This window comes from Lonchura striata, chromosome 5 (assembly GCF_050655825.1).
Source record: "Lonchura striata isolate lonStrDom1 chromosome 5, ASM5065582v1, whole genome shotgun sequence".
NCBI lineage: Eukaryota > Metazoa > Chordata > Aves > Passeriformes > Estrildidae > Lonchura > Lonchura striata.
The window spans coordinates 3145807-3162287 of NC_140707.1; the positions used below are offsets into that span (position 1 = coordinate 3145807).

At 51.0% G+C, this 16481-nt stretch overlaps 1 protein-coding gene across 1 annotated transcript in view; it reads left to right on the forward strand.

The window, feature by feature from the left end:
- LOC146767121 (uncharacterized) overlaps window positions 1-10487 on the forward strand; it is a 99490-nt gene extending 89003 nt beyond the window's left edge. Inside the window, exons 2-3 of the mRNA XM_085581106.1 lie at window positions 9784-10060; window positions 10136-10487. Of these exons, the coding sequence (XP_085437232.1) occupies window positions 9784-10060; window positions 10136-10402 (544 nt within the window). The 3' untranslated portion in view covers window positions 10403-10487. The remainder of the gene's footprint in view (window positions 1-9783; window positions 10061-10135) is intronic.
- Window positions 10488-16481: the final 5994 nt, after the last annotated feature.

Below are 16481 nucleotides of genomic sequence, written 5' to 3' on the forward strand. Positions count from 1 at the left end.
TACCATGAGGTATTTAAACATTTATCTGGATGGGTGACTGCCCAGGCGGTTGCTATGGTTTCACAGCCCCAATCCTCACACAGACATTCCACAGGATAATGACAATATCCCCTCCCAGGATTGGAACTAGGACGCCAATAGGTAGCCCGGAGTTCAGGTTTACTCCATCTCCACATAGAGTTTGCCGAGTCTTTCTTAGTAACAAAAAAAATGGGAGCTACAGTGGTGGCATTATGCTTAACAACTTTCCCTTGGTCTGTTTTAGTCAGAGTCCAATTAAATGGCTGGTGTGCATAGTCCCCTTGACCAGGCCAGGTACATCATATAACTAATATGCACAGAATTTGCCAGCAAGGGTGGAGTCCAAACTGCCCCAGGATTTGATTATCATTATCTCCCCACTCCCAGTGTTTGTTTTGACATGTTATTGCCGGGCTCACCTTTACCCTGAAGCACTGGAAGGGTTAGTATCCCCCCAGGGCCTGCAGATGGTTCCGTGAGCCCAGCCGGGCTCAGTAGCCAATTCTAATTTTGGCCATGGTTCGTGAACATGAAGTCCAGTTCTTTTCCATAGGAATGAAGGAACAAATCCCCAGTGTTTTAGGGGTAGATGAGAGGTGACCACCAGAGGACGAGGCCAGCCAAAGCTGCCAGATTTTATTCTGAGAGATGCCCTTGAATATAGGGCAAGTTTTAGGCAGAATGTCAGTATTGGCTAAGGGCATCTGAAAAGATAGAGAGTTCTTTTACATAGCAAGGAATGTGCAGATCCCCAGTGCTCCAGGAGCTGATGAGAGGCAGCCCTTGGCATCCCAAGATCACCCAGACCTGTCAGGTGGCCCCTGGCAGGCCAAGCCAGCCAGATCTGGTCCATGTTTCCCTCGCTTCCATGGGGCCCCACAGTGTCCCAATGGTCCCTTGCTTCCAGGAGGCCCTGAGGTGTCACAATGCCCCCTTGGTGACACCAGGCCCTGAAGGGTCGGAATGGTCTCCATGGTTCCATCAGGCCCCACAGAGTCATAATGGTCTCTGGATCCATGAAGCCCCGCGGTGTCACCATGGCCCCTTGGTTCCATGGGCTCCAGTGGTGCCACAATGATCCCCTTGGTTCCATGAGGTGCCCACAGTGTCACAGTGATCTCCATGGGAAGGAAAGAACCGAGCCCCAGTGTGGCAGGGGCACCACCAGAGGCCAAGGCCAGCCAGGCTTGACAGTACTGGCAGATTTTGTCTGGGAGGAACCCTTGGATATAGGGAATTTCAGACATGGAATCCCAATTTCAGTCATGGACACCCAGAGGAGAAACACAATTCTTTTCCACAGGAAGGAAAGCACAGAACACTGGTGTTTCAGGGGCAGATGAAAGGCAGCCACCAGCGGCCTAAGCCAGCCAGACCTCTCTCTCCCAGTAGCTTTTGTCTGATGGCAACCCTTGGATATAGGGAATCTGGGAGGTGGAACCCCAACTTCGGCCATTTCTGCAAAGACAAGAAGGATGGTTCTTTTCCACAGGAAGGAAAGCACAGAGCCACAGTGTTTCAAAGGCAGAAGAGGAGAGAGTTGGCTGTTTGTCCTGGCAGCTTTTGTTATAGAGGAATTCTTGGATACATGGAATTTGGGAGGAGGAATCTCAATTTTGACCATGGTCACCTTGAGAAGGACAACTATTTACATTGGACAGAAAGTGCCAAGCCCCAGTGTTTCAAAAGCACATGAGATGCATTTCTCAAGAGGCCAAGGGCAGCCAGACCTGTCTGTCCTGGCTGATTACACTTGCGAGCAATTTGTGGATTTATGGAGTTTCGGAGGTGGAATCCCACTTTTGGCCATGAGTGCCTGGTCAAGATGAAAGGTTTTTTCCTATAAGAAAAGTGTGAAATCCAAGTGTTCTGAAAGAAGATGAGAGGTGGCCACCCTTAGGCCAAGCCAGCCAGAGCTGTTTCGCCTGGCACCTTTCGTCTAGGGGCTATCCTTGGACACAGGGCATTTTGGAGGTGGAATCTCAATTTTGGCTGTGGGTGCCTGGACAGGAAGATGAGTTCTTTCCATTAGGAAGGAAAGCACACAGCCCCAGTGTTTCAGAGGCACATGAGTGCCAATCCTCAGGAAGCCAAGGCCATCCATACTTGTCAGTCCTGGCATCATTTTTCTGGGAACTGTCACTGGATATAGGGAATTCTGGAGGCAGATGCCCAATTTTGGCTTTGGCTCCTGGTCAAAATGGATGATTTTTCCCATAAGAAAGAAAAGCACATGGTCCCAATGTTTCAAAGGCAGATGAGAGGTGGACCCTGGGTGGCCAAGGCAGCCAGACCTGTCTGTCCTGGCAGATTTCATCTGGGAACAATCTTGGCATATAAGGAAATTTGGAGGAATCCAAATTTTGGCCATAGGTCCTTGAAGGAGAAGGACAGTTCTCTCCCATAGGAAGGAAAGCCCAGAGTCCCAGTGCTTCAGGGGAACATGAGAAGCTGCCCTCAACTGCCAAGGTCAGCCGGACCTGTCAGGTGGTCCCCAGGAGGCCCAGCCAGCTAGACCTGTTCCATGTTCCCTTGATTCTGTGGGACCCCACAGTGTCACAATGGCCCCATGCTTCCATGAGGCCTTGCAGTGTCACAATGGCTTTGTGGTTCCACAAAGCCCTGATGTGTCACTATGTCCCCTCGGCTCCGTGTGCCCTCGCTGTGTCACAGCGGCTCCTCTGTGACACTGCGGCTGCACAAGGTCACCATGGACCCTTGGTTCCTTGGGGTCTCTGAGTTCACAATGGTCTCCTTGATTCCATGAGGCAGCACAGTGTCACCATGGCCCCTTGGTTCCATGAGGTTCCCCAGTGTCCCCGTGGTCGCTGTCAGAGGCTGGATGAGATCCATGTCCCGAGACACCTTGGGATGCTCGGAATGCCCGTGTGGGGCCGGGGCCGGGTCAGGCCTTGGTTTGTGGTGGGACAGAGCCCCGCCCCCAGCCTGGCCTGGCAGAGCTGTCAATCACACAGCAGGGGCAGTGCTGATTGGCTGAGCTGTCAACCAATCACACACCAGCAGCTGGTGCCTACCCTGACTCTGATTGGGCAATCACCTGGCAGTCCCACCCCAGGGGCGGGCCCATGGAGGCCCAGGGGGTTAAAAGCCAGAGCACGAGGCCAGCCCATGGTCTGGATCCTGCCTTCTCCTGGGGTTCCTCTGTTAGCAACGCTGGGACCTGAGCAGTTGGTGCCCATGTGTGTCTTTCTATAGATCTTCTGTCTTTCTGATGTTCTTTCTATAGATCTTCTGTCTTTCTGATGTTCTCTATTTCTTCTCCTTCTAATCCTGCTTACCTGGAACATTTTTTGGTAATGTAACATCTTGAGGGTTAAAGGTTTTTAGGTAAAGTGGGCAAAGTTAATGAAGTTAATGCTATGATAAGAGTTTTATGTTGAAGTGGATGTTGTATGAAACCCTTTGCTCAAGCTCCTTGATTGTCTATATTTTGCCAGTAAAAATTTGTGTCATTTTGACCTCTTAGCTCTGTTGGTTGGAGCATGGTGCTGGTATCGCCCAGGTTGTGGGTTTAATCCCAGTTTGGGTCATTCACTTAAGAGCTGAACTTGATGATCCTTGTGGGTCCCGTCCTACCAAAATATTCTTTGCATCTGGCCATGATGAGAATATCTGGCTGGTGTTTCTCTTGTGCAACAAAATCAAGTAAAGGAACCTTTGGTGACCCCAAAGTGTTCTGGGGTGTTACAGCCCTGCAGACTCACAATGGCCTCTTGTTTCCATGAGGCCCCACAGTGTCACAATGGCCACTTGGTTCCATGAGGATCTGCAGGGTCACACAGGTTTGTGACATTTGTCCCTGCTGCCCCTCATATCCCCCTGCCCCACAAATAGCCCCGAGCCACCCGTGAGGGACAGGCCCTGCTGTGCCAGGCTGGGCTCAGGGCTTGGCCTTTCTGCTTCCCCCAGCCAGCCCAGGCCTTGCTCAGCATTGCAGTTCCCTGCTCTGAGCCTTGGGCTCCCTGCAATCCTGGCCTCAAGGATCTGCTCTCACCAGTCCCTGGGGAGCCTTTGACAGTCCCTGTCCTCAGTGGGGCCCCGTGATGCTCCAAGGGACTTGGACTTTTGCTTCTGACTCCTTGAGCAGATTTTTCAGTCTTCTCTCAGTGCCTGAGTCTCCTGGACTCAGCTGAAGATCCATTGTAGGGCTCATTAAAGTACACAAAACCCTCATTGGGGCGGGCTTCCTCTTCCTGCAATTCTCTACAAGTTTTCAGGCCCTGTACAGCAGCTTGGAGTCAGTTTAAAGATCCTTTAAGAAGAGAGTTTTAATAAAACATTAATTATTTATTTTAACAGAGCATTTTTTATTTCCCAGTTCGGAGAAGAGCTGATAGAAGCATTCCCCAGGTGATCTTGACACAGAAGTTCTCCTTAGGAGGTCTGGGCATATAGAAGAATGAGCCCCCTGAGGGCTGACCCTGTTTGGACAAGCTGTTCCTCACCCCCAGCCTCACCATGTCTGACATTGCCCACCTGGCACTAACATCCCTGTGCCCTGCAGCAGAACCTTGTCCCTGAGCTCTGCAGCTCCATGTCCCAGCCCATTGCACCGTGTCCCACCTGCTCTCCTCAGGGCTCTGCCTGCACACAGGCCCAGGAGAAGTTTTCCTCGTGGGAAGGAAAGAATGGAAAAGCCTGAGCAGGTTTCCTGAACAACAAACCCTGTTGTAGTGCGGCAATGCACTCCCCTCGCCGCGATTCCCCGAGCGGTGCCGGGCTGGGCTGCGAGAGGGAAGAGAACGGGCGGCCGCTCCCCCTGCGAAGCTCTGCAGTCCCAGTCGGTGGTGCGGGAACAGATGGAGGCGACACGGGACTTGGGGGTGAACAGGATGGTTTTATTCAGTGAGCCCCAAGACCCCCTCAGGAGCGGGAGCAGAGGTTTTATACAAGAATTCAGGGAGATGGGTGTAGGAACAGCAACCAATGAGGGAACAGCAACCAATGAGGGAACAGCAGGGGAGGAGTTTAGGGCAGAACTAACATATCACAAAACTATCAGGGGGAGCACGGAAGTGAAATAACACAAAATAAGCAATAGGGTTTTGAGTCTCACTAAACAGACAGGGAATGCTCTGGAAGCAGAGGAGGGGGCTAGGATGAATGACAGGGAAGGTTCCAGGGAAAGGGGCAGGGAAAGGGAGGATTGACAACTTGGAGATGAGGGGGTTAGGGGAGAGCTAGGGAAGACTGACAACTGGGGAGAGGCGGAGATTAGGGATGGGGGCGGGGGGGGAAACAGATATTGAACAAAAATCAAATAAAGACACACCACCGCAAAACCCCACTCAGGAGCCACCTGCTCAGTACAGGCTGCCTGGAATTGTGTCACCTTTCTACAAGGGACAGTGTGGCCAGAAATGATCTCTGGAAGCAGAATTCTCTGAGTCTCCCAGCTGAATTCTCTGTCCCTGCCCTTTCCCTGGATCTCTGTTGCAGATGGAAGCTGCTGCTGCCATCCTCACCTTTAACCTATTTCTAGAATGCAGGCAGATATTCCCAGCTGTGTTAAGCAGGATTTCCTCAATGTTTCTATAAATCTTTTGTGTCCCCCATGGAACGAAGGGGACATTTTGGCACTGAGGGAGTGACATGGAAGCAAGGAGTCAATTGTGACCCTGGGGTCCCATGGAACCAAGGGGCCATGGTGACACAGAAGGGCCATGTGGATCCAGTGGTCCATTGTGACACTGTGGATCCAAGGAGACCATGGAGACAACCCCAGAACCTCATGGAACCAAGGAGTCCATGGTGACCCAGCGGGGCTGCATGGAGCCAATGGTCCATGGTGACACTGCCCATCCAAGGAGGGCATTCGGATACTGTGGAAGCTCATGGAGCGAGGTGGCCATTGTGACACTGAAGAACTTCATGACACCAAATATCCATGGGGGACACAGCAGGGTATCATGGAACCCAGGAACCACTCTTGACAGTGTGGAAACTCCTGGAACCAGGGGCTGTTGTGGCACTGCAGAACCAACACAGCTGCTGCACCTTGTCCCCTGCCCTGCACAGCTCCTTGGGAGGCACGGCAGGAGCAGCACCCTGAGAGCCTCGGGAATGCCCCTCTGGGATCCATGGCACACGCTCTCAGGGTCCAGTTCCCAGCCAGAAAAAGATGTTCCTGCCCTTGAAGGAAAAGCTCTTATGAAAGAGCCAAAAGCCAAGTGGAGCAGGATCCTACAGTGACATTTCACTGCCAGCCTTCCTAACTTCACCCATGGTTGTTGTAGCTCATGGATTGGGAATGAAATCAGGGCAGGGTCTTTGGTGAGAGCTTCCCTGGGTCAAAGGAGACACTGAGAGAGAAACAGAGCAGGCAAAGGAAGGCAGGAGAGAAAGGAGGTGTTTTAGTTTGGAAAGACAGCTGTCTTCTAAGGAAGGCAGGAGCCTCCCCTGAAATTTAAAAATGTAGACTCTTTCTGAATTGTTATAAATTTGAAATTAAGGGGGCTCTCAGGTAAAAATATGGAAGCAGGAATGACCGTTTTTTATTAGGGAAGAAAATTAAAAGATAAAATAAACAATGCAGTGAACTAAAACAACACTGACAGAGTCAGAATAAAACCTGACACCCTGTTGGACAGGGTGTCAGCCACAGTCCAATTGGAATTGTGGCTGCAGTCCTCCTGCAGTGTCAGGTGTGGTTCTGTTGGAGAAGTGATCCTGTAGGAATGGGAGTCTTCCTCTGAAGAGGAAGAGGAAGAGGCAGCTGTTCCTCTGGGAAAATCCAGCCCAGAAAAGTTGTCTTGGTGGGCCAGAATCTCAAGACTAGATGCAGGTAGGAATGCTTGGCTCCTCCCTCTGGGTGGAACATCTCACAATGGGATGTTACAGTTCTTATCAGTCATGCAGTGACATTCAATAGCCCATTATCAGCAGATGTCTCCCCTGAGGGAGGATTGATTGTGGAAGAGATAAGGGAAAACTGCCCACTTAACACAGGACAACTGCCATACAGATGGCAAATAGAACACATCTTGCTTTTCAGTCTTGGACAGGAGGTCACAAACACAATCAGCTGAGAAGGCGGCACTCTGAAAAGCAAATCAGAACTGACAGAAATTGAATGAGACAGAAATCAATAATTCTGAAAGTTTTATTTATTATCAAAATAAATCACACCCACCGGTCCCCACACAATCCTGATCCCACACCCTCATATCACACCCTTATATCTCACTTCTCCCGATCTCCTTCCAACCCCATCTCATCCTGGAGGCTGAGGAATTGAGCAATTTTGGCATGGGGCTGAGGTGGGAACCAGCCATTTTGAGATGGGATTGAGTCATTTTGGGGTAAGATTGAGGGGTTTTGAGTGGGATTGAGTCATTTTGAGGTGACAGACAAATCCACCTTGGCTTTTGGAGTGCAAAGATATGGAGAATACTCCCATATATCCCCCAAGAACCCACAAATCCTCCAGAATATGTTCCCAAACAGTAAATTCCACCTCAAATACCTCTAAAATGGTGGGACTTCTGACATCTCTGGTCAATACTCTTTTTAGTAATTTTTCAGGTGTTTTTAAGTGATAAAGACAAATCAGAAGAAAATTAGGTCCAAACCAAAACTAGAGACACCTTGAGCATCCCCTGGGCACTGGACAAAACAAACTCAGCAGCAATCAAATTTAACCCTTCATAAAATGCCTTGAGGAAGTTTTGCTCTTCCCACAAGTCACTTCTGATGGAAACACAAACAAATCCCAAACATTAATAGACCAACAACAGAAGCAATTCTGTGGTAATTCCAAATTTTATCAGTTTCTGCACAGCTGGCAGGTTCCAAAAAAAGAAATATGGAAATTTGACCTAATACAGATTATTAAAAGGAAGGGAAAGGTCTGTGTAGCTGTCACAAAGGTGACAGGGATGAAGAAAATAATGATTCTCCCCCCAAACATGTGAATTCAGAAGTTATTTGGGAATAACTTGAGCTGGGCTTCTTGTAGGACTTTAGTAGCCTTGTGTTTTCTCACCTTGGGGTGAATGATCCTTGTCAGTCTCGCTGGTATCATTTGGTTCCTTTCCTCCAGTGATTTTAACAGACTTTTCAAAGAAGGAAAACAAAATATTTTCTTTACACTGGCCACCCACAACTTCCACTTTTCTCATAAGGTCTCCTAAAAGTTGCTCAGAGGAAGCTGCATCCAAGTTTCCAAGAGTTCCTTGGGAAAGAGGCAGAACCTCCGCGAGGAGGAAACCAGGCTGTTGTCAAAGGAGCTTGGGGTCCGACAACAGTGCCCTGAACTCACTGTGCAAAATAATATTGCACTCTGGTTAATAAAATTGTTAGAGAGATGCCCCTGCCCCAATTCAGGTGCTAACAAGACCAAATCCTAAGTGGATGTTATTGAACAGTAAATGTGAGGTAGAGAGACATGGAAAGAAAAAGAAAAGGGGGGAGAGCAAGGGAGTGACAAGGACAGAGATCTCCCCTGGGGCAGGGCAAGTGTGACATTGTCCCCTGTGTGCGTGGCCTCCACAGGGTGGGGGTTTTACACCTGAGCCAGTTTGGGTAAGGGGGGTGGTGTTCACCCCCCACCCCGAGCAGGGATTGCCTCACTGTTTCAGGTTACAGTGTCAGATGTAACCAAAAGTGTTTTCAGTCCCCATCTCCATAAACTGTTATCAACAGGTGGGGCAGTGTTCTTTATCTCTTCCATGGCTCAGCCCTGATAACACCCTCCAGGGGCCATCTTCTGTTAATGGGCCATTGAGTGTCACTGCAGCACTGATAAAATTACATCATCCCATTGTGGGATGCTCCGCCCAGGGGGAGGAACCAAGCATTCCTGCCTGGATATAATCTCACCCTTGCAACACCACGATCACCTTGCCTACTGCATTCCTAGAGGCCAAGAGCTCCATAACCACCACTGGACTTTCCGAGCAAGACCATACTCTTCTACAGGATCACTGCTTTGACAGAATCACGTTTATCACTCCAGACGGACTGCAGTCACCATTTCATCAGCCTGCTACCACCACCCTGACCAACGGGGTGTCCGGTTACATCCTGACTCTGTGAGTTTAAACCAGTGTTTCTCTATTATTGCCGTGATCTTAGTTTTCTTATTCAATTGTCATTCTGGCTTAGACTCTCCCCCTGGTTTGCTTTGAAGCCAGTACAAAACTCACTGTGCTCATCACTTGTTTTCCTCCCAAAACAGGATTTCCCATACCCAAACGTTCACCAGATGGAGAAGGTTGCGAGGAAGAGGAAGATGCCCTGGGACACCGAGGCAGGTGAGGAGGAAGTCAGTGCCCCTTTTCCCCCTCTCTCCTGCTCCATCTCCCAGCCTGGCCCCCAGCTGCAGGACAGCCCCGCTGCTGGTGCCCTCCTGCTGGAGATGCGCTGGGGGGATCTCCTTGTCCTTCCCTGTGGCACGGAGGCAAATCCCACCTACTCCTTGTCATTTCCTCCCCCAGAGCAGGAGCTGAGGATGGAGACCAGGAAGGACAAATCCCTTCAGCAGAACCTTATGGAAGAGGCCGTTTTGAGCAACTCCACAGCGCAGGAATCCAACAGGGAGGAAAATCCCTGGAGGTCTCACAGGAGGAGGGGCTGCAAGCCCAGCCCAGGATGCTCTGAGGAGGAAAGACCCACCCTGGGCCAGGAAGGTGGACAGAGCTTCAGCCAGAGCTCGGAGCTGGTGGTCCCTGAGAAGCTTCCTGATGGGCAGAAGCCCTACAAGTGCTTGGAGTGTGGGAAGAGCTTCAGGCAGAGCAAGAGTCTGAAACGACACCTGATGATCCACACCGGGGAATGGGCCTACGAGTGTGGGGAGTGTGGGAAGGGATTCAGCTCCAACTCCCACCTTGTCAGCCACCAACACATCCACACCGGGGAATGGCCCTACGAGTGTGGGGAATGTGGGAAGGGCTTCAGACGGAGCTCCGAACTCATCATCCACCAACGCATCCACACTGGGGAGAGGCCCTACGAGTGTCCTGAGTGTCAGAAGAGGTTTCACAGCAGCTCTGGTCTCCTCAGACACCAGTGGATTCACGTGGATGAGAGGCCCTTCCGCTGCCCTGACTGCAGGAAGGGCTTCAAGCGCAACTCCACCCTCATCACACAGCAGCGCATCCACACCGGGGAGAGGCCCTACATGTGCCCCACTTGTGGGAAGATGTTTAACAGCAGCTCAAATCTCCTCCGGCATGAGCGGATTCACTCCGAGGAGAGTCATTTCCTCTGCCCTGACTGTGGCAAGGGCTTCAAGCAAAACTCCCATCTTGTCAGCCACCAATGCATCCACACTGGGGAGAGGCCCTACGAGTGTCCCCAGTGTGGGAAAAGCTTCACCTGGAGCTCTCACTTGACCAAACACCAACGGAGGCACCAGTAAGGGAAATCCTGAAAGTTCCCCAGCTGCAGGAAGAGCTTTGTGCACTGATCCAGCTTCATCCCCCATTGGAGGACCCTGTTGGGAAGAGCCCTGGTGATCCATGTTCCCTGTGATCCATGCTGGGAAGACACCTGTCCCTTTTCCTGCCCCTACCAATGGCCTGATATGGGATTGAAGGGCATGAGGGTCTGGCCATGGCCCTGTCACTACATTCACTCCCACCTCAGGTCATTGCCAGGGGCAGGAAAGGGACTCTCTCTCTCTTTCCCTGAGGAGACGGGTGTCCTTTCCTTGCAGGAGGAAACACGTGGCCAGGAAGATACAATTGATGGTGATGTAGTTTTCCCTGTAACTGGTTTTTCTTATCCCTTCTGTTGTTAATATTTTTTCTGTTTCTGTTTGTTCCTTATCTTGTTGCTGTTCCCAGTAAATTGTTCTTATCCCAGCCTGAGACCTTTCCCTTTTTTCCTTCAATGGAAGGTGGGAGGGCAATGAGTGCCAGCGGGGTTTTAGTGGGAGTAGGAAATTGGGGAATCCCATTCCTGAACCCAGCCCCTGGAAATGGAGCATCCCAGCTGGTGCCAGCCCTGGTGGCCATGGCAGCAGCCTTGGGAGCGGGTCCCTGGCTGGGGCTGAGGGAACCTCTTCACTCTGGTGCCCAGGGACAGGAGTGGAGGGAGCGGCTGCAGCTGAGTCGGGGCAGGCTGAGGTTGGATCTCAGGAAAAGGTTTTTGCCCAGAGGCTGCTGGGGCACTGCCCAGGCTCCCCAGGGAAGGGTCACAGCTCCAGGGCTCTCTGAGCTCCAGCAGCGTTTGGACAGCGCTGCCAGGCCCAGGCTGGCAGTGTTGGGGTGTCCTGTGCAGGGCCAGCAGTTGGACTCGAGGATCCTGATGGGTCCCTCCCAGCTCAGCCAATTCTGTGGTTCTGGATCCATGACCCTGCGGATGGGAGTGCCAATGGTTGCCATGGCAACGGGCTCCAGGCCTGAGCTGGTGTCCATGGCAACCACCCCTGGCATGGGGTCTCCATGGAGCTGCCCAGGGACTGACCATAGCAACAGGGGCTGGGGATGGTTGCCATGGAAACTGACCATAGCAACAGGGGCTGGGGATGATTGCCATGGAAACTGACCATAGCAACAGGGGCTGGGGATGGTTGCCATGGATACTGACCATAGAAACAGGAGCTGGGGATGGTTGCTATGGAAACTGACCATAGCAACAGGGGCTGGGGATGGTTGCCATGGAAACTGACCATAGCAACAGGGGTGGGGAGTGTTGCCCTGGAAACTGACCAGAGCAACAGGGGCTGGGGATGGTTGCCATGGATACTGACCATAGAAACAGGGTTTCCTGGTGATGGTTGCCTCCTTAGAATGAGATTTGTCACAGGATCTCAGAGGGGTTCCATGGGGACTTTCCAAGAGTCTCCAGGCTGTTCAAGAGCTGGAATGTCACACACAGAGACAGGGGCTCCATGGAGACCTCCCAAGGGTTTCTGGGGATGGCAAAGAGCCGTGTGGTCAGAGGCAGTCACAGCCATTCTGTGGCGACATCCCAGGGCACCTTGGGCTGCAAAGGCACCGATCTGTCACAGACACTCATGGGGGCTCCACAGTGACATCCCAGGAGTCCCCAGGCTGCCAAAGAGCCGGGATGTCACACACACTCCTGTCATGGGCAGAGTGGGAGCTTCAGGCAAAAGCTTTATTGCTTTATTAGAGAAACTCCTGCTGAGTCATGAGATGGAGACACCCAGCAGCCAGCATGGGTCCTAAAAGCCCTGCAGAGCCCCCAGAATTCTAAAATTCCTTTTAAGAGAGGAGACTTGGAGTGACTGGATCCAATCCCGGCCCCAGAATTTGTCAAAGGTTTATGTATAAACAATTGGACAGGTAGAATTGAACAATTTTTCAATGCAATTGCTCCCACAGGATTAATGATGGAATACCAGATATATTTACATAAATACAATCAGATCATGATTAGATAATAAGCTCTTAACCAGAGTTATTTACTTCACAGTCCAGAAGCTACAACACCTATAGGATATTCTGCTCTAGGAAGTAATTTTTAAGTCAAGAGGGCCTTGCTGGAGTTGTTTGAGCCCATTGCAGGCAGAGCCTCCTGCTCCAGCAGGAACTGCCTTTCCTGTGCCAGGAGCAGGACAGGTCCCGCTGCAGGAACAGCCCCAGGCCAGCCCCAGCACAGGGAAGGCCTCGGGCACAAGGGCAGAGTGCCGTGCTGGAAGCTGTGCCAGGACAGCTCGAGGCACCAAAGGCACCTTGGCAGCAGCAGCTGCTTGCAGGGCATGGCCAGAAGCCTCCCTTGGCACCCGGCCTGGTGGCCAGCGCTGCAGAGCTGCTGCCTCAGGGCTCATTTCTGGCTGGGCTCTGAAAAGCCACTTCTGCTCCAGGAGCCTGACTGGGAAGCCATTGGCCCAGCACCTTGGGGACAAGATATTATCAACAAAACTCTTCATTCCAGCAGAGACAAGGCAGGGGCAGAGGAAAGGGGAGAGCCAGGCCCAGGGGACAAGGCTGCCATGGTGATGGCTGTGAGGTCACTGCCCCTGCAGCAGCCTGGCTGCCCTCAGCAGACATTCTGGCCAGAAGTGTTGTGAGGGCACCCAGCACATCCAAGAACCCACACAACAGGAATTCCATCCTTGGGGAGGGGAGGGGATTTCACTGGGTCAGGTTGCACACACTCCCTGATTTTTGAGCATTCCTGGGATGGGAAATCCACTTCTCTGGAAAAACAGTTGCCATTTTGTGACACTCTCATCACTGTAAAATATTTCCTCCTTCTAACAAATTTAAATCCACTCTCATTCAGTTTAGAGATATTGACCATTGTTCTGTCACTGCTAGACTTGGGAAAAAATAACTTTGATAACTATTTTTCCATTTTCACAGATCTTGGGGAGGACCCAAATATCTCCCAAGATGGGTTTTGAAGGCTTCATCACGTAACCAGCAGGTAGAGGCTGCAGGCTCTGGGCTCAGTTGTGTGCAGACTGAGGACAGAACAGGAGTAGCCTGGGAAGGATTGAAGGGTGGTTCCACAGATGCTGGAGTTTCATTTCATTGTATAAAACAGCCAGAAAAGAAATAATGGCACCAAAGGTGTAGAGTGCCCCTGCCCAATGAGGTGGGAATTCTACCCAGACACTTCATCTGGCGAGAGCGTGACTTAAAGAAGTTTCCACCCCTCTACGCTGTGGGGTGTGCCCCTGAAAGCCTGGGAAAAGACACTCTACCCTATCTGATCAAATGAGGAATGGCCCCAGAATGTTCTTCTTTTTCTGTACCCTTATTGGCTTAAATTGTGCTGCAATGTCCCCACTGTAGTTTTTTCCATTTATTGTCCTCCTCGATCCACCCCTTTGCAGTCTCCTGCTCCTCTTAATATTGGACCTTGATCCTAAACTCCACCCCTACCCTGTAATATAAAAGTCTTGACTCTACAACCTTGTTTCTTGTGTATGTCCCTGGGAAAATGAAGAATCCTCAGTTTTCTAAAGCAAGATCTGTCCTGTTGCCATTCTTTCCCTGTTGGTCATTGGTGTCTGCCTGAGGTCTGAGACTCTGGGGCCTGGGGCAGTTGTTGTGTCCTTTGCTGTGGCAGAACACAAGAGTGCTTTCCTCCCTATGGAAAAAAGAACCATCCTTATCTATGCAGAAATGGCTGAAATTTGGCTTCCACCTCCCAAATTCCCTATATCCAATGGTTGCTTTCAGACAAAAGCTACCAGGACAGAGAGGTCTGGCTGCCCTTGGCCCCTGGTGGCCGCCTTTCATCTGCCCCTCAAACGCTGGTGTTCCATGCTTTCCTTCCTATGGAAAGAACCATCCTCCTCCAAGTGTCCATGACTGAAATTGGGATTCCACCTATAAAATTCCCTATATCCAAGGGTTGCTCCCAGCCAAAATCTGCCAGTATCATCAAGTCTGGCTGGCCTTGGCCTCTGGTGGCTGCCCCTGCCACACTGGGGCTCGGTTCATTCCTTCCCATGGAGATCACTGTGACACTGTGGCACCTCATGGAACCAAGGGGCCATGGTGACACCGCGGGGCATCATGGACCCAGAGACCATTATGACTCTGTGGGGCCTGATGGAACCATGGAGACCATTCCGACCCTTCAGGGCCTGGTGTCACCAAGGGGGCATTGTGACACCTCAGGGCCTCCTGGAAGCAAGGGACCATTGGGACACTGTGAGGCCCCATGAAAGCAAGGGAACATGGACTAGGTCTGGCTGGCTTGGCCTCCCAGGGGCCACCTGACAGGTCTGGCTGATCTTGGAATGCCAAGGGCTTCTTCTCATCAGCTCTGGGAGTACTGGGGCTCCGTGCTTTCCTTGCTTTGGAAAAGAACTGTCCCTCTCTTTACATACCCATTGTCAAAATTGGTACTCTCCATAAAAAATTTCCTATATGCAAGGTATCTTGCAGAAAAAAACCTGCCAGTTCTGGCTGGCCATGTCCTCTGGTGATCATCTCTCATCCACCCAGGGAAACACTAGGGCTCTGTTCCTTTATTCCTATGGAAAAGAACTGGTCTTCATCTCCAGGAACCATTGCCAAAATTAGAATTTGCCTCCCAAATTCCGTATATCCAAGGAGTGCTCCCAGACAAAAGTAGCCAGGACAGACAGGTCTGGCTGGCTTGTCCTCTGGTAATTTTCTTAGACTCTGAGCTGAATGTTTTCATTTGAAAACACCTTGGAGAGGGCCCAGAGATCTCCCAAGGAGGGGTTCTGAGGCCTCGGGCACATGGCCACTCCATATGGACAAAGGAGCTCTGTGCTCTGTGCTGCTGTGGTGATTTTGCATCACAGAAGTGATGTCCTGAGAGAAGCTGCTAGCAGTTTCCTCCATGTCCAACAAAAACCAATCAGTAATTAGCTCTGAGAGCTGACAGTCTGTTAAAGCACTAAGGAAGCTGCAGACGCCTCTGTGCAGACACAAGTTAGAGATGAGAAAGCCTGGCTGGGTCTCTCTCCCTTCTGGCCCCACAGAGGTGCCGAGGCCGGCCCAGCCCTGTCTCGGCCGTGGGGCCGGGCGGCTCCTGCCGTGGGGCCGGGCCCCTTCCCAGGGAGCCGCCAGGCGCCATCGGCTGCCGGGCAGGGCAGGGGAGGCCGCGGGGCCGAGGCCGGGCCGTGGCTGCGGGTGCTGACATCTGGCCCTGCCGAGCCCTGCCCCGCCGCCAGCCCGGGCCCGGCCAGGATCCGCCGGGCCCCAGGGAGGGATGAGGAGATGCCTTCATCTTGGGGCTGAAATCCTCTGCTAAAGCTGTGGAGAAGGATGTCATTGATACATCAGATTCTATTTTTCCCTATAACACATTGAAAACTATGGGGAGATGACTTGTTTCATTAATGGTCTCCATGCTAAATTAAGCAAATATTGCAATAGCTGTGATCTCATGAGATGTTTCAACAGAGAAAGAGAGCATAGTGATGAGACCCTGTGCCCCAGGGAGAGAAGACCTCTGTTCCCACAGATGAGGATGATTTCAGAAAGAGATTAAGAGAATTGTTGCTCTTAAACAGCTCATCTTTAAACCAATACCTCATACGCTGATACGACCCATAAACACAGCCTTGGGAAAAGCTGTGAAAAAATGTGAGGGACTTCGAAATTGCAGATTTCTCCAGGCAGCTGCTCTTTGTGGAAATTGAGAGCCGCAAGAGCACTGTTTTCTTGTGGAGAAGTCTCCATAGCAAGAAAGAGAGACTCCACTCCCTAAGTGAACTAAAGAAAGACTATTCTAGAGGTGGTAAAGTGATTGAAAATTTTTTGGTTTGTCTTTTTATATAATCAGTATGTAAGAAAAGGTTGTATGGAGAGGGCACGTGTTCTGAAAGTTTTGTTCTGATCCTTATCACTCTTTCTTTTAGTTTTTTTAACAAACTTTTCCTTATACTGTTAAAGTTTGAGCCTACTATGCCTTTCTCCTAATCCTATCTCATAGCAGGAAATTAGTAAGTATATTCCAGTGAGTGCACTGGTAATTAGCCAACACTGAACCCACTACACTAATTAATGCATTGGCCAAGAAATCTCAAATTGGTG